Source organism: Arvicanthis niloticus, chromosome 30 (genome assembly GCF_011762505.2).
Source record: "Arvicanthis niloticus isolate mArvNil1 chromosome 30, mArvNil1.pat.X, whole genome shotgun sequence".
Lineage (NCBI taxonomy): Eukaryota > Metazoa > Chordata > Mammalia > Rodentia > Muridae > Arvicanthis > Arvicanthis niloticus.
Window position 1 is genome coordinate 3,538,557 of NC_133438.1, and position 26,100 is coordinate 3,564,656.

Here is a 26,100-nt window from a genome sequence, read left to right on the forward strand (position 1 = left end):
AGCTGGGCATGAGAAGGGTCCTCTCTAATAATCAAAGATAGCAGACTACAGGTATAAAAAAAATGGCTACAGAAATGTCAGAAAGACAGCAGCCACCTAGGTCTTAACAAGAACTTTTTTTTAAAAGTTAAGCTGTAGCATCATTTTGGACCCATCAGTTGGAATGCAAAAGTGACATGCTGAGTGTAGACATGAGGACTTTAAAGCAGGAGGCACAGCAAACATTCAAACCAGAGAACTGAGGACATCAGCACATCCTACAGGTTTGATTTCTGAAAGCCTAATGTCAGTCTCCACAGCCCACCTAAGCCAGAGCCTTGAAGTCCCTCCCAGCCCTGGCAGGACAGGTCCTGCTATGACCTCATGAGGAGCTACTGTGACATGGTCCAGCCAGCAGATGTTAAGCTGTGGTCACACCTGGATTTCTTTGAGTGCGTTGAGAGGAGTGGTGGTGTGGTGCCCTCTGCAATTTTGTTGTGTCTAGTGAGCTGTTTGTGGATTTTGCTTTTGATTGGTTTGTGTGTGAGCTTGTGTGTGTCTAGATCAGTGTGTGTATGGGGGTAGGGTTGCTTGTGTGTGTGTGTGTGTGTGTGTGTGTGTGTGTGTGTGTGTGTAGTATGTGTGTTGTGTTTTAAATTTATTTGTGTGTGAGTACCTGTTTGTGTGTGCCTGTGTGTGTGCATGTGTGTGTTGAGTTTTAAGTTTACGTGTGCGTGAGTACCTGTTTGTGTGTGTGTAGATATACCTGTGGGTGACTGTGGGTGAATCTGTGTGTGTGTGTGTGTGTGTGTGTGTGTGTGTGTGTGTGTGTGCACGAGTGTGTATGTGTTTGTGTCCTGTAAGTACACGTGTGGTAGGTGTGAGAACACCTGTTTGAGGGAAAGATTTGAGGCCTTCAGTCACCTTGGCCATTGTTTCTAAGGTAAGCCATCTACCTTAAGTTTTTTAACGAATTTTTAAAATTTATTCATGTTACATCCCAATCACAGCCCCTCACTCCCTCCTCTCCTCCTAGGCCCACCTCATATGCCCTTCCTCCTATAACTCCCTCCCTTTCTCAGAGAAGGGGAGGCCAACCCGTTGTGTACCACCCTGTTCTGGGACATCTAGTTCTAGCAGAACTAAGCTTGTCCTCTCCCACAGAGATCAGAAGAGGCAGCCCAGCTAGGGGAAAGGGATCCAAAAGCAGGCAACAGAGGAAGAGACAGCCTCAGCTACAATTGTTAGGGGACCCACATGAAGACAAGCTGCACATCTGCTACAAATGTGTAAGGGGCCTAGGTCCAGCCCCTGCATGCTCTTTGGTTGGTGGTTCAATCTCTGTGAGCCTCCATGGGCTCAAGTTAGTTGACTCTGTGGTGTTTTTGACCCCTCTGGCTTGCTCACTCTTCCCCAAGACTTCCCCAAGTTTGACTAATGTTTGACTCTGGGTCTCTGTATCTGTTTCCATCAGCTGCTGATTGAAGCCTTGCAGAAGACACATTAGGTCCTGTCTGCAAGTCCTAGAATATCATTAATACTGCTCTCTCTCTCATGGGGTGGGTCTCAAGTTGGACCTGTCATTGGCTGGCCACTCCCTCAATCTCTGCCCCATCTTTATCCCTGAACATCTTATAGGTGGGACACATTTTAGGTTGAAGGTTTTGTGAGTTGGTTAGTGTCCCCCTCCCACTACTGTAAATTCTGCCTGGCTACTGGAGATGGCTACTTCAGTCTCTCCAACCCCAGCTGCTAAGAGTCTCAGATACCATAGGTGAACATTAATATATATAATTTCTTAGCTATTTACATCATTTACATGTTTTCTGAGAAAACTCTTTTCAGATCCCTATCCTAATATTCCCAATTATTCATTGGGTTGTTTTCTTGCTGATTTTTTTTTTTAGTTCTTTGCATATTCTAGAACTTTTGATAAGTTTGTTACATTTATTTTAATCTCTAAGTTTTTAGCCTTTTTGTAGGTTCGCTTGTTTGGAGTTCAGTTTTTTTAATTGAATTTTACATTGTTTGGGTTTTCTAATCATTTATTTTTAAAATTTCTTTGATTGTTTATATATTGTGTTGTGCATTTTTCTTCTTACACAATTAGTAATATTCCTTCTCAGTGTGGCTGAGCTGTGCTCCTCCCTCCTAGTGACTTGCAGTTAGATTTTTTAATTTGGATTTTCTTGGCTCTGTGCGTGGTTTGGCTTTTCTGGGTTTCTGCTGTTGTTGTTATTTTGGTTGGGTTTTAGTTTTCTGTTTTGCTTAGTTTTCATTATCTTAGTTTCTAATCTTAGCTTTCTTTCTTCCATTTCTTCATTTCTTTCTTTCTTTTTTTCTTTTTCCTCTTAGGTAGCATTAACACTTTGTTACCTCAAATGAGCTCTGAGAGTGAACAAGAGTCAGAAAACCTCAAATCCGAGCCCAGCCCCTCTGGCACGGAGAGTTTCCACTCTCAATATGTAGTTTTAAATACCATCGGCCAGGGGGGCTACGCCAAAGTCAAGCTGGCGAGGCACCGCCTCACAGGCAAGCTCGTGGCTGTCAAAATAATCCGCAAGAGGCAGCATTGGTGCCATCCGGTCACCTCTGAGGTCGAAATATTGAAGATGACCAACCATCCCAATATCATCTCTCTCTTTCAAGTCATTGAGACTAAGAAGAGAATATACCTCATCATGGAATTGGCAGCGGGTAAACCGCTGTACCAACACATCCAAGAAGCTGGTTACCTGCAGGAGGATGAGGCACGGAAAATATTCAAACAAATATTAAGTGCTATGAGCTACTGCCATGACCAGGGTATTATTCATAGAGATTTAAAAGCTGATAACATAATGATAGACAATAATGGAAAAATAAAAATTATTGATTTTGGGCTCGGCACCCAAGTGAAGCCTGGGCAACTGCTGAGATTTCACTGCGGGACCTATGTATTTAGTTCTCCCGAGGTGCTCCTCGGGAGACTGTATGATGGCACTAAGATCGATGTATGGACCCTGGGGGTTCTTCTGTACTGCATGACAACGGGAAGGGTCCCGTTTGATGCTGCCAACACACCACAGTTGCGAAGGAAGATTTTGTTAGGAAAGTATTCTATCCCCCATCATCTGTCAATAGAGCTCCAGGACATGATTAGTTACCTACTGACAATGAACCCAAAACATAGACCGACAATCAATGAAGCAATGATGCATCCTTGGCTCACAGAGGACTCAGAGGGTCTCCCAGATCCTTGTGAGAAACAGACCCCCCTCAGGCCAGACCCAGCCATTGTAAAAGCCATGGAACTTCTTGGATTTCAAGCAGAAGACATTAAAGACTCACTGTGCCATAAAAAATATAATCAAGCCATGGCTTCATATTGTTTTTTCAAAGAGCAGGCTAGTCAGGAGTGTGACAGCCCTACCCCAGCTCAACCCATGAATCCATCAATTACTCCATACACTTCCCGGGATGATCCTGCTACTTTCGACCCAGAACTAAAGAGAAGAAGCGAGCCCATCTTGCTTTCTTCCTCTTCCAACAGCCAAATGGCTACTCATGGCCAGAAGGCTAAGCAGAAAGAAGACCGAAGGGTCAGTTGGCCTGGTGTTTCTCCCTGCAGGTCACTCCAGACTACACCAACAATGGGCCAAGCCCACATACCTCTTAGGAGTGTCCCCTTCAGGTACTCAATGCACAGCACCAGTGCCTCAGCAGAGCACAAGCCTGTCCCCAGCAGGGGCCAGCGCACAGGATTCAAGGGGTGGGCCAGAAAGATAGGAAATGCTTTAAGGAGTCTCTGTTGTTGTATACCAGCAAGAAAGAAACGTCGCCTGGGGGAGACGAGAGTCTCCCCACAGACATAAAACACCAGGAGGGCATCCGGAGAACAAGCATCCAGCCTGGCCCAGGTACATTTCTGTATTTGAATGTATCTATTTTACTCAAGTCTGTGTCAACTGGCAGATTATAATCATGGGTGTATGGTACCATGCATGGGGAAGCTATGTCTAGACACCATGAGATAATGGTTAAATGGAACCTACCAACAGATCTAGCATCCCAGAGGTCACCCCCAAGCGTATCCTGCGCATGGGAAATTTAATAAACTTTGAACTAGGAGACAGCAGGAGGGTACTGACCATGCTAGGAGGAGGAAATAGGAGAAGGAAGAGGAAGATGCTGAGGGAGGAGAGGGTAATGTGGAGTGGGAACTAGGAGATTGAGGGAGGGAGTTCAGATAGGAGGAGGCAGCATGGGGAACCGTGTGGAACAGGGTGACCACAGCTGGACAGATGTCCTGTGCAGCTGAGGTTCCCAGTGACCCTCTCACATGTGTTGTTGCCTTTTAGAAGATCACTAGACGATGCCGGATGCTACAATTCTACAGTCACAGTGTTGGAGAGGACCCATGTGTAGACACCGACCTGAAGGAGGGAGCCTTGTGGAAAGCCATCATGTTCCAGGTCTATCACACATTGCTCAGTGCCCAGGGTCCAGCCAGGAGGAAGGGAGCAAATGATGAAATTCCAGGTTTCAGGAGGAATGAAATCCTACCTCAAAGGCATCACTATTTGGGGCAGTGGCTGAAATCCTTTCCAAAACTGGTCCAGACAGGAGCCCCTCTGCCTACCTGGGGTCACATCAGACCCTTCCTCTCAGTGCATGTTCCCGCCTTACTCTTAGTAGAAGACTGAAGGCTTCTTGACATGTTTGTTATGATGCAGAGAATAAAATAGATGTTTGTGAAAGATGACCTTGGAGGTTTTCCTGCATCTTCTTGACATAGGAAAATTGGCCCTGTGGTGTTCCAAAGCCCCAGGAAGAATAATATCGTGCCCCAAACCACCAAATCATTCAAAGTGACTTTGAAGGGACCAAGTTCTAAGGTACCTGAAGGGGGAAGTGGAAAAGCTGAGGGTGGATTTTGGGTCCTTCTGGACACAGAAGCATTATCAGAAGGACCATGGAGAACATTAAGTACCATCAGCTTGACACACTTGCACTGAGACAACCTTGGTAACCCTGTGAAGTGTTGCAGATGTGGCATGGGTTGGATCCCAGGGTTGTGGGGAGCCACGGGTCCATCCTAACCACCAGGACAAGAATTGTATCATATAGGGTGTTCACTCTTCCTGTTGTGACATTTTCCTCTTTAGATCCATGGGGCTGTGTCATTCCTGTATATCCTATCTCAGGCAAGTGTCCTTCAGTGAACAAGTCAGATCTGGGGCAGAAGGAGGATGGTTGTTGGAAAAGACAAGAAGAGATGTTTTCTGTGAGAGGACAAGTTCTCCTGACACAGACCAGATGTGTTCTAACACAGGGACATCACCTAACAATGCCAACCCCAACACCTACCATACCTGACAGATTACCAGTGCCTGAAGAACTCTAATCTCACAAGCACTGAAGTCGTTCATGTGTATACCCGTCACTCTGATGGAAAGGTCTCAGATTCCTGAGCTACACTTACAACATCATTCCAGTTGTCCTTGTAGAAAGCTTTTGGCTTCTTTATGTCACCAGTCTCTTCAGGAAATACCCCTCTCTAACCTGCACTCTTTGCCTCATTTAGATTCAGCCTCAGGAACCCTCAGGGAACAGGTGTTATAGGAGGCTCTTGCAGCCAGGGAGTGGTAGGCTTGGGCATGACTGCCCTCTGTATTATACTCAACTGTGGTCAGTCTTTTGACCACTTACTCACAACGGGGCCAGTGCCTGTGTAGAAGGAACACCAAGGCTACATCTCAGGGAAGAGCACTGAGGGCTCAGAACAGGTTCAGGCCCTGGGGTATGGAATGACATAGCATGGTATCAAGATGTAAATGCTGTAAGGGCACCTTGGCTTCTCCACTCAAATAAACATGATGAGAGTAAGTGCCAGGCCAATGGATGTCACACCTTCAGGAAGAATCCTCTGGATGCCATGTAAGCAACTTAGGGCCTTGGTGTACATTTCTGAAATGTGCATTTCTTGCCCTAAGACTGTGTTTTTTTGCATGCTGGGGCTCAGGAATCAGGAAGAGTGGGGTACAGAGGAGACTTGAGTACCTATTTGTGTTATGAACTTAGTGGTCAGGTGGGATCATTTTCTGTCCTTGCAGCTCCTTTCAGTCTCCTGTGAGTGGCCTGTGCCAGCAAGGCAGAATGAGGACCACCCCAGCCCCACAGGAAACTTCAGTCTTGGGGACTGGGTATTTAGGCATTGCCCTGGGCATCACACACCTTCCTGGCCATTGGTACACTAAGTCAACCAGTGCTTGCAGAATACTTGAAATAAATGTCTCTTTTCCAACTGGAAACAATGTACAAAATTCAGGCCTAATACAAGTCAGTGATGTGTCTCTGATTGTCTTCTGGCACTGGGTGAATTAATGACGGGATGGACAGTACGCAGAGGGGTCTCACTAGTTCCATCCGAACTTCCTTCCAGATGCAGGTCCCTATGACCCAGTACTCACCTGAACACAGGGATGCTGCTCTGGGAAGCAGTAAGCACTGTTGCCCTGGACATGCCAGAAAGTACACTGGTAGTGACCAGTGTATGAGGAGAAAACTGACTCAAAGACAAAGTCCCTGCAGGAGTACTCCTGGGTCACAGCCAACAGCAGATTGTCTGGATCCAATGAGTCCACATATCCCTGGCTGGTCTTGCTGGTCTCTCTCCTCTCTGAGATCAATTGTAAGGTTTTCACAGTTGCCTCTTTCTCTATACAGGGATCTGCTCAGCTTGTCTCTGGGCTCCCTATCCTGTCTGATGCCTTCTGCATCTGAGGTGGCACCTGTGAGACAACAGGCTCAAGCCTTGTGATGGTTCCCTCCCACAGTGTGTAGCTGCAAGAACAGTGCTCAGAAGACTCTCCACCAGGTTCTCAAGACATGTTGGTGACTCCTGCAATACACAGAACCTTGTAGCAAGGAAGCACTTGTGTCTGAAGAAATCCTATAGCCTACATTTGTGGTTAGAAATAACAGTGACTCAATATGGCCGTTTCCACCTCTAGAGTCTCTATCAGACTCTTAGGATGCAACAGAACAGAATTCAGACTCCCAGTTACTCATCTGCGCATTGTGTCCACAGGTGAAGGCAGAAGCAGCAGTGTCCAACCTATGTCAAATAGCTGTCTCCAGCTGTCCAGCCAGTCACTCCAATCAGTCAATCCTGGTGGATTCTGTGCAAATATGTGCCTACTAGATGGTCCTCCTCTGTATTGAAATCTGCATCGAAATCATTATTGTTGGGAACTCCTGCTTTCCTTTCTTTCTGAGAGTTCCTCTCTCTAGCCAAGAACTGAAGCAGAGATCTTACCACCCAGGAGAGAGTCTCAGGTCTTCTGTGAGCTGCAGTCCCCGAAGAACCTCTGGGTAAGGCTGAGACTTTATGTACATTGAGTGTAGCTGCTGGAGTGAAGCCCTGGCATCCTTGGCTCTCCATTCACAAGGGAAATAGTTGAGTTTTTAAAGCTTCAGCTGCCTATAAGCAAACATGTGTTTGTTTCCTGCAGGTTTTTTCCAAGACCTTGGTCCTAGAGAGTTCAAAGCATTTCTTGCTAGCCTCCTGACCATTCTGAAGGTAGAAGTGGGATGCCCAAAGTTGCACAACCTGACACATTGGAGCTGAGTCCAATCCTCTCCACAGGTCCCTTCCCCATCGCAGAGCCCAGTTATCAGACCTATTTTAAACTCCCTTGGGAGTGGGACTGGACATACTGGGTTCCCAACAGAGCAGGATATAAAGGCTAAAGTATTGACTTTCCCTACCTCTCCCTTTAACAGTCACATCAAGAATTCCATGACAATGTAAAGTGAAAAGATTCCATGAGCACCATGCTGGGCTCCTGTGCTGCCCTTCCCTGATGGCCAGAACAGGAAGCAGGAAGACAGAAGTAATGGGGTTGGGGACAGTGAGAGGCTGCAGAGATGCAGGAAGCAGGGGTGGGAAAGTACCTGCTAGAAGAATGGCAAAGCCCTTTCGCAGCCTCTGTATCCCAGCCTGTGAAATGGACTTGGTGACGTCTGCTCTGTCCACTATAATGAGAATGGATGAGGTCCTGGGCAGCCAGTGTTCAAGGCCTGGTTCTGCTGACCCCAGGGGTGGAGATGAGGATGCAGATCCACTCCGGCCCTGAAGAGGGTGCTGTGAGGCTTGGAGGATGCACATGTTAATATCCTTGCTCAATTACATAGTCTTGGCAACAAGGTCAAGGCAGAGATGTGCAATGGTACCCTGGAGATTCCAGGGCTCACCTTTTGTGGCTGCTGATTGGCTCACTGAGCAATGCTGTGATGTGTCATTTCTGCTTTGGTGACTCTATCCAGCTGAAATGCTAACCAGAGCTTGCTGGGACTCCCCACTACAGGTTCACAATGAGCCTGAGTAGTAACCTTTAGGTACTGTACCCTGCCCAGCATGGGTCCCTAGGAGGAGGCTGTCCCCTGAACTTCTCCCTTAGGCATGAGAAGGAGATCTGTGTTTGCAGTTATGTGGAGTCAGGGAATCAGGCTTTGCTCCCACTGGGGAGTCAATCTGGTACTCTGAAGAGACAGGTACAGACTCCCAGAAGAGGCAGGAGGAAAGAGAAGGGGCCAGCAGATTTAGGGACCCTGAGTTAGCCCCTCTAACTTCCTCCTGCCCACTCTGATTTTCATCTTACCACCTCCTTGTTATCACAAGTTAGTCCCTTTTCTCCGTAAAGTCCTGGTTAGTAATACAGAACTCAAGGAATGATAAAAATACCCACAGGAGATACAGAAGTGACACACTTAATAAAATGTTTGCCTTGCAAGCAGGACCTGAGTTCCACTCCAGAACTACTTCAAAATAAAAAAAAAAAAAAATTTAAGAAGCTGGGTGTGGATGGTAGGTAGGTGAAACACCAGCTTAGGGATAGCAGTGACACCAACACTTTGAATGAAGTCTATTTCCTTAGCCCATGGGGCTCCTCACAGGATAATCAATTTCACCTGCAAATGAGATGAAGGAGCCTCTGCTTCAAAACTTTCAACCTCCAGCCTCAGGGGCTGCTCTTGAATCTAGTTGTGCTGCACTGCTTTCTGTGGCCTGGCAGAAGCTCCACCCTGCAGGGTCACCCTGAGGGTCTTGGCAGGACTCCCAGGCTCTTTTACCTGAATGCTAAGGCATAGCAGCAGAAAACTCGTCACTGCCAGCACTTGCACAGGACCCAGGCACATCCCCATCCTGATTTTCACACCCAAGGTCTCCTTTCTCAGTCAGGGTCAGCCTCTGAAGGGGAGAAGTCCACATAGCCAGCTACCTGGGGATTTTGCATGGTAGAGCTGTTGTAAGCATGACTTCTTCACAGTGAGCTGTATTCCCCCTGGTTATTCAAAGGCATGAACACCCATGGCATCAGACACACCTTTGAGAACCTCAAAGGTCAGTGGTTATGTGTCTGTGGAAGGCAGGGCAGAGAGAGGAACTGGACAACACAGGAAGACAAGGGAGCCCCTCCCTCACTGGGAATCCAGCTAACCCTCCCACAAAAATTACATCCCAGTTAACACCTGCTTAAGACCTCGCTCCCTTCCCAGCAGCAAACATGTAATTGTTAAGACTGTCACTGTAAATTTCATTTATATGGAAAGGCCATCTGTGCACTAAACCCTTTGCAAAATTCTAGCAGCCCCTGTTTTCCCTTTGCTGGATTATAATTTCATCTAAGTCACCTCCAGAGCTACCCCATAATTACACCCATCAAATGAGAGAAAAGGGGCGTGGCTTAGCAACCATACAGATGTAATTAGAGGGCCACCAAAATGGTGCATTTGGTCAACACTAAGACACTTAGGTACAGTGTTCCATTGACAAGCCTGCACTCGTGTGTGTGTCTATTTCTCACATTAGGCTAGTCTTTCTCAAAGATGTTCATCCATGTCTTAATTATTGTCTTGTCCACCTTTCTAATATTTGTAAGTAAATCCCCGTCCTGCTTCAGTCTGGATACACCTGAATTTCATCTGCCCAGAAGTGACAGATCCCAGTCTGGCTTCTGTTGAGGACTAAAAAGATTATGGAAACTCTTCAGGCTGTTGTGGAAGGAGACAGCCTGGAGCTGAGTCTCCTTCCACTCATAACTGACACTTTGGCATCCTTGTTATCAACTGCAACACAGAAACAGGACATTCAGGGGGAGTATATAAGGTTCAAAAGTTCTGGAGCTGGGGTGTAAAGCAACGGGGGGGGTGCTTGTCTAGTATGCATCAGGCTCAGAGTTGGATCTGTAACACCAGAACTCTCTGTCCACTACTTTTAAGTTACTCTGTAGATCTTATCTGTAAAGTCCACATTATCTATAGGGGCTTCTCTCCTTAGCCCTTGGAGAGAAGGGGAACTTACTTAATAGCTGTTCTGTACAAGGTCCTCCAACTGCCCGTGGTAACACCAAGCAGGGACACCAGAACTAGTGCACCTAAGGAACATACTGAATTCTCCATGATTCTCCATGGTTCTAAGACACTCCCCCCACCTGAATGGAGGTTTGATCTAGGAGTGTAAGGATGAAAGGTGCACAAGGAAGGACGAGGTAGCCAGGGGAAAGTTTTAGATTAAGTGTCTTTAATGCAGAAACAGCAGAACAAGTACTGAGAGGAAGAGGAGAGAGAGAGAGAGAAAGGAGAGAGAGAGAGAGAAAGGAGAGAGAGAGAGAGAGAGAGAGAGAGAGAGAGAGAGAGAGAGAGAGAAACAGCTAAGGAGAAACAGAGAGAGAAAAACAGAAACAGAGAGAGAGAAACAACAGAGAGAAATGAGGATACATGGAATTTAGATGTATCTTATCACAGACCTTGCTCACAGGTGAAACAGGCTAACTGGCAATGAGTCTTGTGTGTATCCATGCACACATACTCTTGTACACACACACCACAAAATAATCACAGTACTCACACAAGTAGAGGCTACTTATGAGACACCTCATGAGAAGGGTTCAATTCCTGCCATCCAGCTTTTTCACACATCTCCCTCCAATCCAGGGGTTTCAAAAACTCAGGGAACAGAATGGTCCGGATACATGCAAGGAAAGAACCCAGGGTTTCCTTCTGCCATGCAGAACTGAGGATTCTCTCTGAGCAAGGGTGACAGGCTCAGAGCTCACCTGGAGACCTGAAGAGAGCAGAAGGCTCCCAGCTGAGCCAAGAGTGCCAGGTCTTCCAACTGAGCTCAGAATGGGTGGGCACCCTTCAGATGCGCACCCAGAGCACTTCCTTTGGAGACCTAGACTCTCAGCATGACCTTGGGTTCCCTGCTTTAGTTACATTGGGACCTATAGTTTCACCTTTTGGAGACAGAGATGAATACCCAGCAGCAAAGGGTGCCAGGCATGTTGGTATGGGCATGTCACTCCAGCAACTGGGGGGATGAAGCAGAAAATTGGTGAGATTGGAGATGTCCTCGATTCCTATTTACCTGTAGACCACCGTGAACTGTGATACCATGCCTTGAAACAAACACACCCACATGCAAATGCACATGCACACATGCACACACACACACACACACACACACATACACATGCACAAACACACAAGCAAGGTGTGAGCTGGCCCTCCAATTTCGAGGGCTTGAGACAGAGTAAGCAGAAAGATGGCCTGCAGGTGCATTCAACCTGTCACAGGTTTGTAGCACTTGGTACTTCTGAGATCAGTCTCCTGTCTGGTTCTCCATCTACTTGGAGCTGGTCTTGAGATGTGCTTCCCTTCACTCAAAGTGTGGAGGCTGAGGAGAATGGAGGAGACCTGGACACTTTACCCAGTCAGTGGACCATTGTTGTGTGCCAAGGTACACCTGTTAAGGAAGCCCTGCTAGCGAGTGGTCAGTTTTGTGACAGGCTACAGTAAGCTGTCTCTATGGTTAGTTCAGGGCTGAACCCTGTAGGCTAGGTCTGCAGACATTGTCAGCATGCTATCCCTACAGTGAAAACCAGCCCGTGGTGCTCTACACTGGGAAGAGAATTGCCACAGCAATAGTCTGAGATGACCATATCTTACCTGCAGTGTGTTTTCATATGTGTGTCTTTTGTGTGTGTGTGTGTGTGTGTGTGTGTGTGTGTGTGTGTGTGTGTGTGTGTGTGTGTGTGTGTGTTAGTGCTTATCTATCAGCTCAACCTTTGCAGATGCAGCTGTGTCACATGAGCTGATGCAGAGCTCTGTATCATCAGATGGACTTCCTCTGGTCAGGCCCTTAGAACAACGAGAGCATCTTCTCTGACTTGGCTCTCCCTTTTCTAGAAAACGAGCATGTGTTTGAGGATTTGGTTTATGTAGGTAGGTACTTCAAGCCACATGCCTATTCCACACAGTGTGTAAGGCTGTGGGCCACATTCCTTGTGGGAGAGTCTGGGGGCACGGGTGTCTGATGTCTGCTCGCCAAGAGCAAACTCCAGAACCCATGAATAAGAGGAGGATGAAGACGTAGGGAGGCACCAGGACATGAAGACAGAAGGACCCAAACCCAAGGTGCTCGCCAACCCCCAACACCAATACTGCAAAGGCTGGCAGGATTGTGTAGGAGCTATGGCCAGGAGGCCATGCCTTCGGCTCCTATATAAACTCAGATTGCTTGACATCTGTGAGTATGTTGGCCTGCTCAGCTGCAGAGTCTTATCCTCCCAGCCTCGGTAAAGAACAAACACAGGTACCTCAGGCTCTCTGGGCCTCCCTTGCCTCACCTGTACCATGGAAAGGGAGACGGTGAGCAACAGCTAATTCTTCTCGCAGAATCCTAGCTTGCCTTCCATGCCAAGCAAACGTTTCTGGAGGTGGCTAGCCATGCCCACGTTCTCCCTAACTACCCCTCAACCTACACTGCTAACCTCCCTCTGTGTGCCTTAGGCCTCACATAGCTGCCTTGAGAGCTGGCAGCCAGCTTTTCTCAAGGCTTCCCTCAGTCCACACACACACAGTCCCTCACTGGGAAGATTTCCCAAGAACAGTGGCTGTGGGCTTAAATGAGCTCCACAGACCTCTAAGGAGGGCTGCTTCTGCGGTCCCTGTGGGCACCTGGGTGACATGAGAGAGGAGAGGAACCAAAGGTTTAGAAGCAACACATCCTCAACTTTGGGTCTGAGGCTAAGGCAGAAGGCCTAACTCACTCTACTCGACAAAGTCTCTAGCTAGGGAGATGGTTCTGACTCTAAAGGTCGGGGAAAGGGAGGTCAGTATAGAGAAAGGGCAGTGTGGGGTCTGAGCTAGCTGGTGGCTTTGTCCTCAGATTATCAACAACATAGGAGTTGTTTACATTCTAAGAAATGTGTCTGCCATGCACCATGAACTAACTGCAGGATTTGAATCCAAAGGAGGCAGTTCTATGCATCATCAGTGATGCCTCCCAACTTGAGGCTGTTCCTGTCCATTTCTTCAGGATGTACAAGGTTGACCCTGAGGTGCTGGAATGGGAGGAACCGAGGACAAGTGTGGTTTTATAACACATGTCCGACAACATGACTAAGAAGATATCAGGGAAGGGTGGGCAGGACAGTCCTTAAAACCTGGTTGGCATGTGGTCAGGTGTTTTCTGTCCTGGACGTGACATGCTGAGTTTCTCTGATGTCTGAGTTCTATCAAACTTTTGTTCAGCGTCTTCTGTAAGTTGTTTTTTCTAAGATGTAGTGGACTGTTATGGCTGCCCTCTCTGGCTGTCTCACATTCGATTTATCAGCACTACATGGCTTCTGTTCCCAAGTAGCAGCCTCCTGCTAAGGGCACTAAGGGTAGACCTTTAGTCTACAAGATTCATTGAGCTCATATATCTACAGAAGCCTATGACATACACATGTGCCCTGGGCATACATACAGCAACAAAAGGAACCTAGAAATACTTCTTGGTTTGTGCGTCCTCTAGCCCGTTAGAGAGACTCCCACTTGCCCCAGGGCCAAAGCCTAAACCTCTGTCCTATGTTCTTTTAGAAAGAAGGGGTATCACACTACTATTCTCCTGGAACTCACTCTGAAGGGAGTGACCATCTATCAGGTGAGGACTCCTCCTGTTTCTCTCCCAACTCCTGAGGCCCCAGATCATGCCCCATGTACTGGTTTCTGCATCCCACATTACCTCTGTCTTCAGGAGGTAGACTATTCTCTATAGTTGCTCTGAGACTTCCCCTTGTCACATATTTCGAGTGTAACATTTCTGGTGGGTTTCTGAAAGGGGAATGCATCCAAAGCTCAGGAGTTCTAAGAACCTGGGACCCAACAATCTCATCCTCAGGATGACATCAAGAGCTGCCTGAGGCTTCTCCACACCCTCAGGCATCTCTCAGACCTGGTGGTCCTCACAATCACATCTGGTAACACAGACAATGTAGTATTGAGCTCTCTGACAGATATACAGCTGTGGTTGCCACCAATTTTTCAGGTCCCACTTAGTAAAAAAGGGAAAAGGCATGGTACCTTAGAGATACACCTGTCAGCCTCTGTCCCCCTTCCTTATTCCCAAAGCCATGACAGCGAGGATTGCTGGACAGCAGGCTAGCTCCAGACACTGATTAGGGTTCACTGAAAATCCTGTATGCAAGGCTTGTAGACATAGCAGGGGTGTCCCAGGTTTTATCTGTCTTCATAAGGCTGCAGACAAATTGTACTCACAGTGACCTGATACCTGTTTCAACAAGGACAGGAGCTTTCTAAATGAAGTGTGGGTCAGCTCCCAGTTGGGCCTTATGGCTGACATAAGATATTTCTCTGCTGCTGCTTGGGCTGATTTCTAGACTGTAAAATCCCATTGTCCTTCCTGTCTGTCCAGGGAATGAAGCTTGGAATCCAGCCGGAAAGACTGTTGGCAACACAGAAGCTCCTGTTCTACACAGGCCATACCTGGCGCTACTACTGCTACTGCTTCGTACCACCCACCAGCTCCACCTCAGCTTGCAGCCTGTGCTGCAGGTGGCTACAGCAGCTGGAGGTGGCAGAAAGTGGGTATTAGATCCACCTGGGTCTGCACACCTAGCTGATGACCACACACCCTATCTAGTGTCTGAGGATATAGAATGAATATCAACCCTTGAGACCCACTCCTGGTGTTGGCTGGCTGTGCTCAGCTGGGCATCCAGGCCATATCTTCTCTTGCAAATCATCACTGATAGTGGGTATCACCTCCTTTTCCTACCTAAGGAGGTTAGGGTGAAAGGTGGGAGTGATCTCTCCTTCACTCCAAGATGCCTATGATCGCAGTGTCTTTTTCTTTACATCCTTAGCCCTGCAAGCAAAGATGCAACCTGAAAGGTGGTAGCCTTGGTGCTACCCAAAGATCGACTGTTCTCTCCAGTTTTCAAAGACTCCACTGAGAGAGACCCTGACTTGCTGCACACTGTTGCCACAGTGTACTGAGGACTGTGTTCCTGTGTCTGTGTATTCACATGCAGCTATGTGTGTACATGCATGTAGGGGGGAGGTGGTTTTATGGGTGCATGCCAGTATGTATGCATGCCTGTGTTTGTGCATGTGGGCCTCTGCATGTGTGTACATGTATGTTGTGCGTGCATGTGTGGTTATGAATGTATGTGTCTGTTTGATTGTGTGTGTGAGAGATAGAGACAGAGACAGAGACAGAGAGGAGATGAGTATGCCTGAACATATTTGTGAGGGAGGACCAATTAGATCTCTGTGCCCTTGTTACAGTGTAGGTCCTCAAAAATGCTGGGTTCATATCCCATGTCCATGCATGTTCAGGAGCAACTGATGGGCTCTATTATCACCTGATCCTCTCCTGAGTGACAGACCAGCATGGCTGTTTAGGGTAGCTCTGTAGCTAAGAAAATAAGTATCACAGCCCAAAGAATCATCACAAGGGGATGCTAGGAGCCTGCTGAGGACAAAGTCCATTTATTGTTTGCTATCTCTCATGGTAATGCAAAGCTCATTCTCCAAGGGTGATGCTTTGTTCCACGCACCTAGGCTCTGATGTATCTCAAGGTTTATAGGACGCTGACCACAACTGGCTCCAGGAATTCAGGGGTATTTCATGTTCCTCCAACACCAGCTCTTGTGTTCCTTTCCACACAGAAAAAAAGAGCTACCAGGAATCCTGTACCAGTGACCCGCTGGAGCTGGATGTGGATCCATGCAGCAGAAGCACCCGGGGCAATGAAGACAATAAGAGCAGCAGACAACATCTCCTCCAGTGCCTCTCTCTCTTTTCCAAATGAAACCAGCAGCTCCCACAGAGCAGGCTTTGAGCCTAACTCCCAGCAGGGAGAGAGTGAGGTGTCTATGGATGAGCCCACAGGGACAGCGAGGTTCTGTGAGAAGACATCTAGTAGTTCCTGGAGCAGCTGCAGCAGCCAGGACACATGGAAGTACAGTGGAGGTGAGCTATAGGACCAGGGACCAAAAAGCCTGCCCTGGCCCGTGGTAATCTTAATCCCTGTGCGCAGACTGGAATGGTCACTCTGGGCTACCCTGAAAGCCACTCAAGGGCAGAAATGTGTCACTAAAACTGTGTGTGGCCACATTCTCATAGTCTTGTCCAGGTAAAATGCAGCTGGCCTTGGCCCCTGACCTTGAGTCCACACCCTATGGGCTACAGAATAGCAGATCGGGCAGAGTATGAAATCACATGAGTGTGACCACTGGATGCTCTCTGGACTCAGAATAGATGGGTAGGGAGAAGGCACCATTCCTGGGTCTGCAGGAGTTCACAAGAGCTCATGTTTCATACGTGGGTAACCTCTGCCTCTCCTAACCCTGACTGGAGCCACTCTGAGGAGCAGAAGGCATCACTTGTGAGGTAGGCTCATCTGGGACCCTGAGCCCTGGTGTATGTCACAGACAGCTCCTGTCTTGCTTGCTGACAGTTCAGACCCCCAGCTGCCTCATCTCAGACAGTCCTATGAGGAGGGGTATTCCTACTTCTGAGTTATGGCAGGAAAGAGGCCAGGACAGGATGGCCCACAGCAGTGTGTATGGGCAGTGCTTCTGTGTTGGTCCTGCTTACTCATCTCCTCCTCATCCTCCTCCACCTCTTTTCAGCAGCCACCCAGAGACCTTCGCAGGGGTGTGAATCTTGCTAATCAGGATGCTGGGCTGGAGGTCATATCTGAGGAAAGGAGTCCAAAGAGCCCTTGTGGTTTCCACACCGTACCCACCTAAGATTTCCAAATTGGGTCCTCTGGGTCCTGAAGAATTCTCTACAGGCAACCCTGGAGGTACAACCAGGGTCTTGAGTACACTGGGCTTAGGAGTGGTTCTCTGATTCCGGCTCAGAGCCTTAGAAAGAGGGCTTCTTGAGTGGCACACCAGGTCCAGAACAATGTGGGGCCCTCAAATGGTGAAATTGCAGAACTGCATGACAGGATTTTCACCTTTTTTAAAAACACTATCTTGCTCTCTAGGGCTGCTACAAGACCCCTGAGGACCTAAGAAAATTGAGTTTCCAACAAATGGGGCACCAGAGAGACTACAATAGCGGCCCTGTGAAAACTAGGCAGAGAACAGTGTGGGCTCTGTGTTCCTGGGCTGGCTCTGGACTGGCATGAAGACTGATTGACCAGCAGGCATGATGCTGGACTCACAGAGTGTTAGAAACTCATAGAGACTGTGTAGAGAGAGTTGCGAGGCAGTCACAGCAGACTCCAGGCCCTGAATGGAGCCATCTCATCTAATAGAGGAGCACATACCCTCCCAAAAGGCTCTCAGCTCAAGGCACTAAACTGAAAAACTAACCAAATAGCATGCCCCATGTGTGGCTCTCCTACCTGAGGTATGTGTAGGGTCCTCAAGGAAGATCCTAAAGTTGTCATGGCTGAAAAGCACAACTGTGCTCATCAATGTGGAGGCTACTCTCAGTTTATGGGACCCACCTAAGTGAAAGGTGGCCGTCCTTGAACTCTAAGATTCTTCCAGTGTAGTGTGTGATGACCACATCCAGAGCCTTTCCTGAAAGAAATAAGTAAAAGTAATCAATGGAGGAGAATCTTTGGGTGGACAGTGTTCCTTGGATCATTGTGGGCCCCAGGTGGTCCTATGTCATGGCATGGAGGCTCCCAAAATCTTCTAGGATGCATCTGAGCCACACAAGAGCCCACAACCCGGCCTGGGCGAACACTAAAGTATCTGGGATTACCAGGGAACCATTGATACGGTGAGATATGGAGCTGACATATGCCTGGATGATTGGAGGAAACACATGAGGCCACCTCGAGGGAAGTGTGTCATGAGAGCTAAGACAGAGCATAGCGACAGCATGGCCTATGAGAGCCATGACCGACAGTCTATGCCAGAATTAGAATGGTCTGAGTAGACCTAGAGTCCTGGGATTGTAGATATGCAAAAAGTACCAACATTCCAAGTGAGAAATTCTACCACATTGTTGTATCTCTCTGCCGGTTGGGGACACAAAGGCTGACCAAAAGGGTGGCCAGTAAATCCTCAGACTGGATGACGTGTATGTGCTCATTCATCCAGACAGCTAATGGCTAGCTCACGCAGTGACACCTGAGACTGCACACTGGTGGAGCTGCTAGTTCTCAGGAGGTCAGCCCCTCTCAAAGGCATGAAGTTCATGAGCTGCCTTTCTCTGTACTGGCCTGGAGAAGACCCATCCCTGCAGGACATTGGGGTGCAGGCAAGAGCCATACAGCAGCCCTGCCTGTGCCAGCCAGCCTTGAAGGTGGCTTGGTACTATTCCAACAACACCAGCCTTTGGGTATGTCTGGGCAAGGCAGTTCTTGGCCCTCAAACCTTCTGCCCACCACTTCAGTCTCCTTGGCCTGCACACTTGTAGGAGATAAGGGGCCAGCACTGACATTAGCCTTGCATGGGTCTAGCTCCTGTGCCTGGCTCTAAGCTCCTGGTATCTCAGGAACATAAGTGTCTGAGAGAAATAAGTGTCAATTTAAGCCTTGGAGCAGCTCGGATTATCTGCAAGAATAGGTGTCATGGTGGGATTTGGGCATTAGAGGGAACCCTATGACTGCAAAGCCAGCCTAGGCTCCAAACACCCAGAGCTGGCTGCTGCAGGATCTCCTAGATTACAACTCCTTACTTCCTCTTCTCATGTCTTGCTGTACTGTACTGTACTGTACTGTAACCAACACAAAGGCCTCCCTAGCAGTATGTCTCAGTTCCACACAAACCCTGTCACTGGCTATGCAAACAAGACACGAGTGGATGCAATGGGAAAGAACCCTTAGTTACCTCCTCAGGCTTTGGAGCCTGCCTCCACCTGGCATGACAGTGTTGCTAGGCAGTGGTGTAGTCCTATATGGGGTATTCTCTCCTCACCTTAGCCGAGGATGTCCAGGCGCCATTAAGCAGGTGCAGTTCATGGGCTCTGGGAAGGTATAGGGTGTGTTATTTACCTATGGAGACCTTAGGATTCCTTTACTGGCCAAGGTCCAAAGAGGTATTTGATGTCTCTTTGCTTTGACAAATGGAAACTTGTATGTCACTGCTGGTCACAGGTACTTGACAGTTGTGCCCAACAGTGGAAACATGGGTGTGAGAGCTACATCTGGACCCCCTTGTAACATTTGTCAGAGTGTAGCTCAAGTCTGCATGGCTGGGTGGGGAAGCCCTTCCTCATCTAGGTCTTCTTCTGTGTATCCTGAGCTCAGTCCGAACATGTGGAGTTGGGACAGCCAGCTAGGATGTCAGCGGGTGCAATGACTCACCTGTACTGAGGGTTCCATTCCCTGGACAGTGTCATATAGAACAGACTGGGAAATGGAGTAGAAGGAGGGCCCCCAAGGGTGGTTCAGGATGCAATCCCAAAAGATCAGTGTTGCCCATTGGTACAAAATGGGGTTAACTAGCCCTGACTGACAGGCATACTATATTCCAATAGAAAACCTTTGGGAACAAACCCCGAGTATTAAGTGGAGCCTGCGCCAACTGTGGGCACCCAGCATGGAGCAGAACTGCTGTCAGGACATGCCCCCCAACACATAAACAGGCACAAATGCAGGTGCATACACAGGCACACACAGGCATGTGAGCATGTGCACAGTAACACACATACACACACCACATTTATGTAAACGAATGTAGATAGTGATTATTATGTTGGAAGGCTACCATGGTGCTGTGTCCAGCCTGTCACGCCTTAGCTTCCCCTCGCCACATATGTTCCTAAAGAGCATGAGCCAGCGTAGTCGCTCTCCTCTCTGGGATCCCTATACCTCAAGCTCAGGTGAGGTCACTCTGCTCCTCTTTGTCCTTGCCTGCCCTCAAGCATGTCACCTGGCCATGGGATTCACAATTGCTTCCAAGGAAGAAAGTAGTCCATGTCCCCATTTTTACATTGCTGTCCAGAAGACTGGGTCCCAGCAGGAGTCAAGTGTGGACAGGTACTTGGCAGGGTCTATGTCCATAGCTTTGTCAGTGTCTTCACCAACATAGTGATCGTGCAGGACCAAATCACTCCAGACAGACGGGGCTGAATATGCCTCTCTGCCCTTCCCACCAGAGCATGGCCTGCTGTTACAGCTGCTCTTAATTATCTTTGGAAATAAAGCAGTGAACACCCAGCTGGGTCTTCTGGTCCTCAGAAAGCAGGCAGGGGCCTTGTGCTCAGTTGTCCCCAGCTAGTACCTTAGGACCAGAGATTGTGGTTTTCAATACTCCCTGGAGCAGCAGAGGCCAGCTCAGCTCATGCTTCAAGTGTTTGCAGCAGCAAGAATTGCATGGAGGTCAGGACCTGTGCCCTGTGTCTACACAGACAAGGAGCCAAGACCATTGGCTGACCCTGAGAGTCCACATGGGTCCCATAAAGATTCTATTTCTATCCTTCCTCTGGGCCTGTGGAGAGGCATGGAAAACTATTGCAAGTTTCTCTGGCTGTTAGGCTGTGCAGAGCTGCAGAGTGTGGTCATGAACCTTAGGCAATGGAGAGGTCAATTAAAGAGCCAAGCTCTCCCAATGCCTCTGCCCAAGACAGTGCAATGGGGTCAAAGTGTGGGCATAAGGAGGGGCCCAGGCAGAGTCCCAACGTCTCCTTCCTACATTCCTCTATGGGGCTGGGGAAAGAAAGCCACCACTCACAGTCCCTCTGTCCCTGAACAGAGCCTGAACTCTGTTAGTAGTTCTCTCATGCAGAGTGGGCTGCTGACTCTGTGGCAGGATCATGCCGAAGGTACAGCTAGGTGTCCACAGCAAATACAGGCCCCCTGGGAGCACGGTCGGTCAGCTACAGCTATCCAGGTGTATTTCTGCAGTGCTCACTGGGACTAGATCCCAAAAGCCTGCTGTTAGGCCCTGGTACCCTCTAGTGGATGAAGACCTCTGGATGAATTGTGAAGGCAATGATGGCTGTTTGTGTGACATGGCCATCAGAGAAGAGTGACTACACAGATGCTCTGACTCCCCTCCCTAGTCGGTGGAATCCAGAACACTGCTCCACATTCCACTTCTAATGGGAGTGCCTTCTCTTCATGAATGTCTCTGACCTGGGGTCTCCTATAGGTGGCAAAGGCCATGTGGCAGGGGACAGACAGACCAAATATTCCAGTACCATTTTCCTTGAATCAAAACACTTAATATAGACCATTGGAAATGACCTTGAAATCACAGTTTCCCTCAGCAACCATGTGCTAGACTGATTAATCAAGTTGGAATATATTTCGGAACTTTATATTATCCATTGCGTAGATTTATTTTTTATAGATCTACTTAAGTCCACAACTCAGCTTTTAGATCTTTCAATTCTCCCAGTGAACACCATGATACAACTATGATGCTCTAATCTCTTCGGATATGTGCAGTTTGCCTGAGATAGCCCAACAGCTGCATCCTCTCTTCTCTCCATCTAGAGAGATGCATGACTGATTCCCTTCTGGCTGGGATACTAAGTTGCTTACTTGGTTGAATTTTACTTAGGATTTCTGATTATACCTTTATCCCTGATATCTTTTTCATAAATTATATTCTATTTTTCTATCTTTGACTTTTGTTTATTTCATGCACATTTTTGTCATGTGTAATTTTAAAATAATCTCACAGTAGGTCCAGCTAAGTGCAGGTATCAGAGGTTTCACCCAGCCCCCATGGCTAGCTCTACTCAAATGTCTTACCCTGGATCCTGAGGCTAGCTTGCTCAGCTAACCAAACTAGTTTAACATGAAGTGCCTGGAACTGCATTTCACAAGCCATCCACACCACATCCTCTGGCTGGCCTGCAGAATGCCAGCTACTGCCCATCCAGTTCCCCTTAGTCCCATGAAATGAAAACACTAGAGACTTATAGCAGCCTGATTTATAATGGTTAATCTCCAATCCCAAAACGGCCAGGTAAAGTATGTATGTACAACTCAATAATATATTTACAAGATGAACACTTAGATAGGAAAAAATATACCACTACACTATTCTATTGACCATCTACAAAATCCATAGCTACTGTGACTGCTATGAGCCAGGTAAGTCTGGTCCATCTTCAGACTCTTCTTCCTCCATCCTCTCCCACAGTCTGTCCTTTGTCTTTCTTCTTCTTCTTTCTCTCCCTTCTCTTAAACTTTCAGCTCTGCCTTTTTCTTCCACTGCTCAATTACAGGCTCCAGGCTTTATTGACCAATTAAGATTAAGTCAGGGCACCTCTCTTGAGGCAGTAGAAGGTACAAAGAGCAATCCATCACATTTAACCCTTTTTTATCTGATTAAAAGGCTCTTTTCTCTCAGATATAAATTGAGCACAACTAACACTATTTTGCAATTTATGAAGTATAAGACAGACTTAACATTCAGTCCAACAATTTTGTCAATTTAGAAGAACCACTCTACGATCTATCTTTAATTAGAAGGCTTATCATTCTAAACCTGTTATGTCCTGGTTTTAGCCTGTACACTATCAGAAAACCATCTCCATATATATATATATATAATCTCTATCAATGGTAAATAGCATGGGTTGGCTCAGAGATTACAGTCAATCTTCAAATCTGCCAGAAATCTGAGAGCAACTAAAATATCACCTGAAAATATAAGAAATACTAAAATAGTTTCTAAAACTGAAACAAATTGCAGAAACAGCTGCCCACCTACTCAGTTCTCTATTTCTTCAAAATCTTGGAGAATCTGTCTTTGGACATTTGGCCCAGCATCATCTGACAGACCTTTGTAATGCAGAATTTTGAAGGACTGATTATCCTGTCTTGGCAGAGATTATCAGTTGACAATTCCTCATCTAGACATTATGTTTGTCTGAAGATGAATAGGCAATTTCTGCCCAGTGGCTACCATAGCACTATAAATGACCTCACCTGGAGGTAGAGATCCTCAGAATCTTCTCTGAACCTAGAATGAAGTGCTCTCAGGTGCAGATAGGTCTCAGCATCAAATGACTAAAGAACATTAAGTGCACATTACATGGATTTCTGACATTTTTGAAAACTATCTATCTATGCAAAATAACCTGGACTGTTGCCCTCTAACTGCTCTCACCTATTTCTAATTGAATTGTCTTAAAAACACCTTTACAGTGAACTCAGAACCAGGAGTTTGCTAACTGGTCCTTAACTCATATGCTTAATCATTTAGAAACAGTTTGTGTAGGCAGTTACAGAAGAACTGGGTCTCAGCTTTGTAGACTTAAATTTTAGTATCAATAGAAGAAACTTATACCAATGAAAACCTTAAATCTGTATCAAAAATAAATTCTGTGCCAAGGTAAGAAATTATAACTTCAACTTTGTAACAGTTATAAAGATTTCTACCAAATGAGATTATGGCTACAAAATCAAATCTAACTATTTCCCCCCTCACCCATGCAAATTATCACAATTTCTAAATTTTCTAGAAGAACAACCTAGTAGAAAAACCTCCAGACTGCCAAACCTAGGGATTCTTGTGACAACTCTTCATAACTTCTTCTTGCTGAATATGGGCATTGAGATATCTTTAAAGGGGAAAAGGGGAGGGAAAATAGGAAAGCTGTTTAGGCTTTAAAAAGGCCACATGAACAAATTTTATTCAGTCTCTGATGTCTAATTTCTGACTAGATCCCTCTGAAGGGCTGAATAAGGCAAGATGTCCCAGAATCCATGGCATTGGGAGTTGGAACAGGCAAGTTCAGCATGTCTGAAGATGAATATCACCAAAGTTGTACACTCTGCAATTAACAATTCTCAAAACGGAATTTAAGTATCATCAAGCTATCTGTATGTGTTCTGTTAGTCTGTGTAGGGTGCACAGACTAGTCAAGTTAAATTCTACTCTGTGTTTGAGCATGTGAAAAGACAGTCTTTTATGAGCCAAATTTAATACTAACCAATCCTCAGTCTTCATTCACGCCATCTGAAGGATGGCACAAAGAATCTTTAACTTTCCTTTTTGGTTCTCTTGGAATTTTTTCCAGTTTTTCAGTGGCTCTCCCTCTATCATATCTGATCCCCATAAGAGTGGAGGTTTTGCAATAGTGGAAGTGATGAGACACTGGAGGTCCTGCAACAGTGGGGTCCTTGTGACAGTTGAGGTGCTTTGATAGTGGATGTCCAGCCAGAGTGGACATCCTGTTCCAGTAGAGGTCCTGAAATTGGATGTCCTGAGACAGTGGAGTTGCTGTAACAGCAGTAGACCTAAGACAGTGGAGTTGTTGTAACAGCTGTAGACCTAAGACAGTGGATATCCTGCTACAGTGGAGGTGCTGAAACAGTTGAGGTGCTGTGAGAGTAGAGGTCCTGCTACAGTTGCCATCAAAGTGCTTGTAAGTAAGAAGCAATGCTGCCACCCATTAAAGACTATCGCAGAAATAATGATGATGTTTGGACACCCCAACATCATCTCTCATCTCCAAGTAACTGAGTCTGAGACAAGACTATACCTTGTCATGGAGATGGTTGAAGATAAACCGCTTTGGAAATACATCTAAAAGTCTGGCCACCTAGAGGAGGACCAGGCCAGGAAAATATTTAGGCAAATAATAGCAGTCCATGAGCTTCTGCCATGGGCACACAATAGTTCACAGAAACCTGGAACCAGATAATATTTCCTAGGACAAGAAGAGAACAGTCACAATTATGGACTTTGTTCTTAGTACCCAACCAGGACAAATGCTGAACCAGCACTGTGGTTTTCACCATTTTGGTGCCCCTGAACTTTTTCTAGCCAAATTTTATGATAGCCTAAAGAATGACATATTGACCTTATGGTTAATCACATATTTTAAGATAACGGGAAAAGTCACATTTGACTGTGTTATATCATATTAGAGCTAAGAAGACAGGTTGTGCCAGGTGTGTATCCTGCCCACAGTGGGGTGTCAGAAAAGGAGGGCCTGCATAGCTTCTTAATAACAGTAAAGCACAGATATAGGCTGACAGTCACAGATGCGATGATGCACCCCTGGTTCAAGGAAGACTGGAAGAGGTTCCAAAATCCCTAGAGGAACTAATCCCCCCCCCCCCCCAAGCCAGATGCTGCAATTGTAGAATCAATGTAATATATTAGGTTCAGAGCACAAGATATTATAGATTCACTACATCAACGAAAGTATAAAGAGACCATGGCATCCTACTGCTTACTGCAAAGGCAGGCTCTCCAGGTGCATGGCTGCACAACCCAGGCTCAGTCAGTGACACCAGTTATGGGCCCAGTCCCTACCCTTGATGATGATGATGCTTTCCCTAGAGGACTAGAAAGGAGTGGATTCTCACCTACCACAGGCACATTGGTCTTGTCATCCTTCAATGGTCTAGTGTCTGCTGGTGGCCATAGGATGGTCAAAGAGGAAGCAGAAGAGCCACTGGACCTGGCCTTATTCTCCTCAGGCCTCGACACGTGAAACTCATACTGTATAATCCTACACACATGCCAGAAGTGTCCCCTGCATTCAGTCAACAAGCAGCATCAGTGAGAAGAAGCAATGAGAACACAGAAGACAACCTACTCTCAATCTATGCCTCAGTAGATGGTAAGACTGTCTGAAGCAGGGGCTGGCCCAGAGGCTTTAAGGAATGAATAATGAAATTAGGAAATACCCTGATGGAGCTGTGCTGCTTCTTTTTATCAAGAATGCAAGCTTGCCTAGGGCACATTACAGTTTTTCCACAAAAATGAGCTACAGGGAGAGCATCTAGAACCCAAGCAGCAGGCACAACCCAGGTACATTTACCCTGTGTCCTACCCAGCTTGCTCTGTGCTTGTTCCTCCTATGAGTCTGGTTTACATTTCCCCAAAATTGTTACCTTC

The 26,100-nt window shown here is 47.0% G+C and overlaps 1 protein-coding gene across 1 annotated transcript; it reads left to right on the top strand.

The window, feature by feature from the left end:
- The first annotated feature begins 429 nt into the window (after nt 1-429).
- LOC143440648 (sperm motility kinase 2B-like) lies at nt 430-4,722 on the top strand. The gene is made up of 3 exons (XM_076927435.1): nt 430-922; nt 2,335-3,878; nt 4,320-4,722. Exon 2 carries the CDS (start codon nt 2,361-2,363, stop codon nt 3,831-3,833), a length of 1,473 nt encoding a protein of 490 aa, XP_076783550.1. The 5' UTR covers nt 430-922; nt 2,335-2,360; the 3' UTR covers nt 3,834-3,878; nt 4,320-4,722.
- The last annotated feature ends 21,378 nt before the right edge of the window (nt 4,723-26,100 follow it).

Bases quoted from the DNA above. Each gene is read 5' to 3' on its own strand.
- LOC143440648 (XM_076927435.1), top strand. From the start codon at position 2,361: ATGAGCTCTGAGAGTGAACAAGAGTCAGAAAACCTCAAATCCGAGCCC.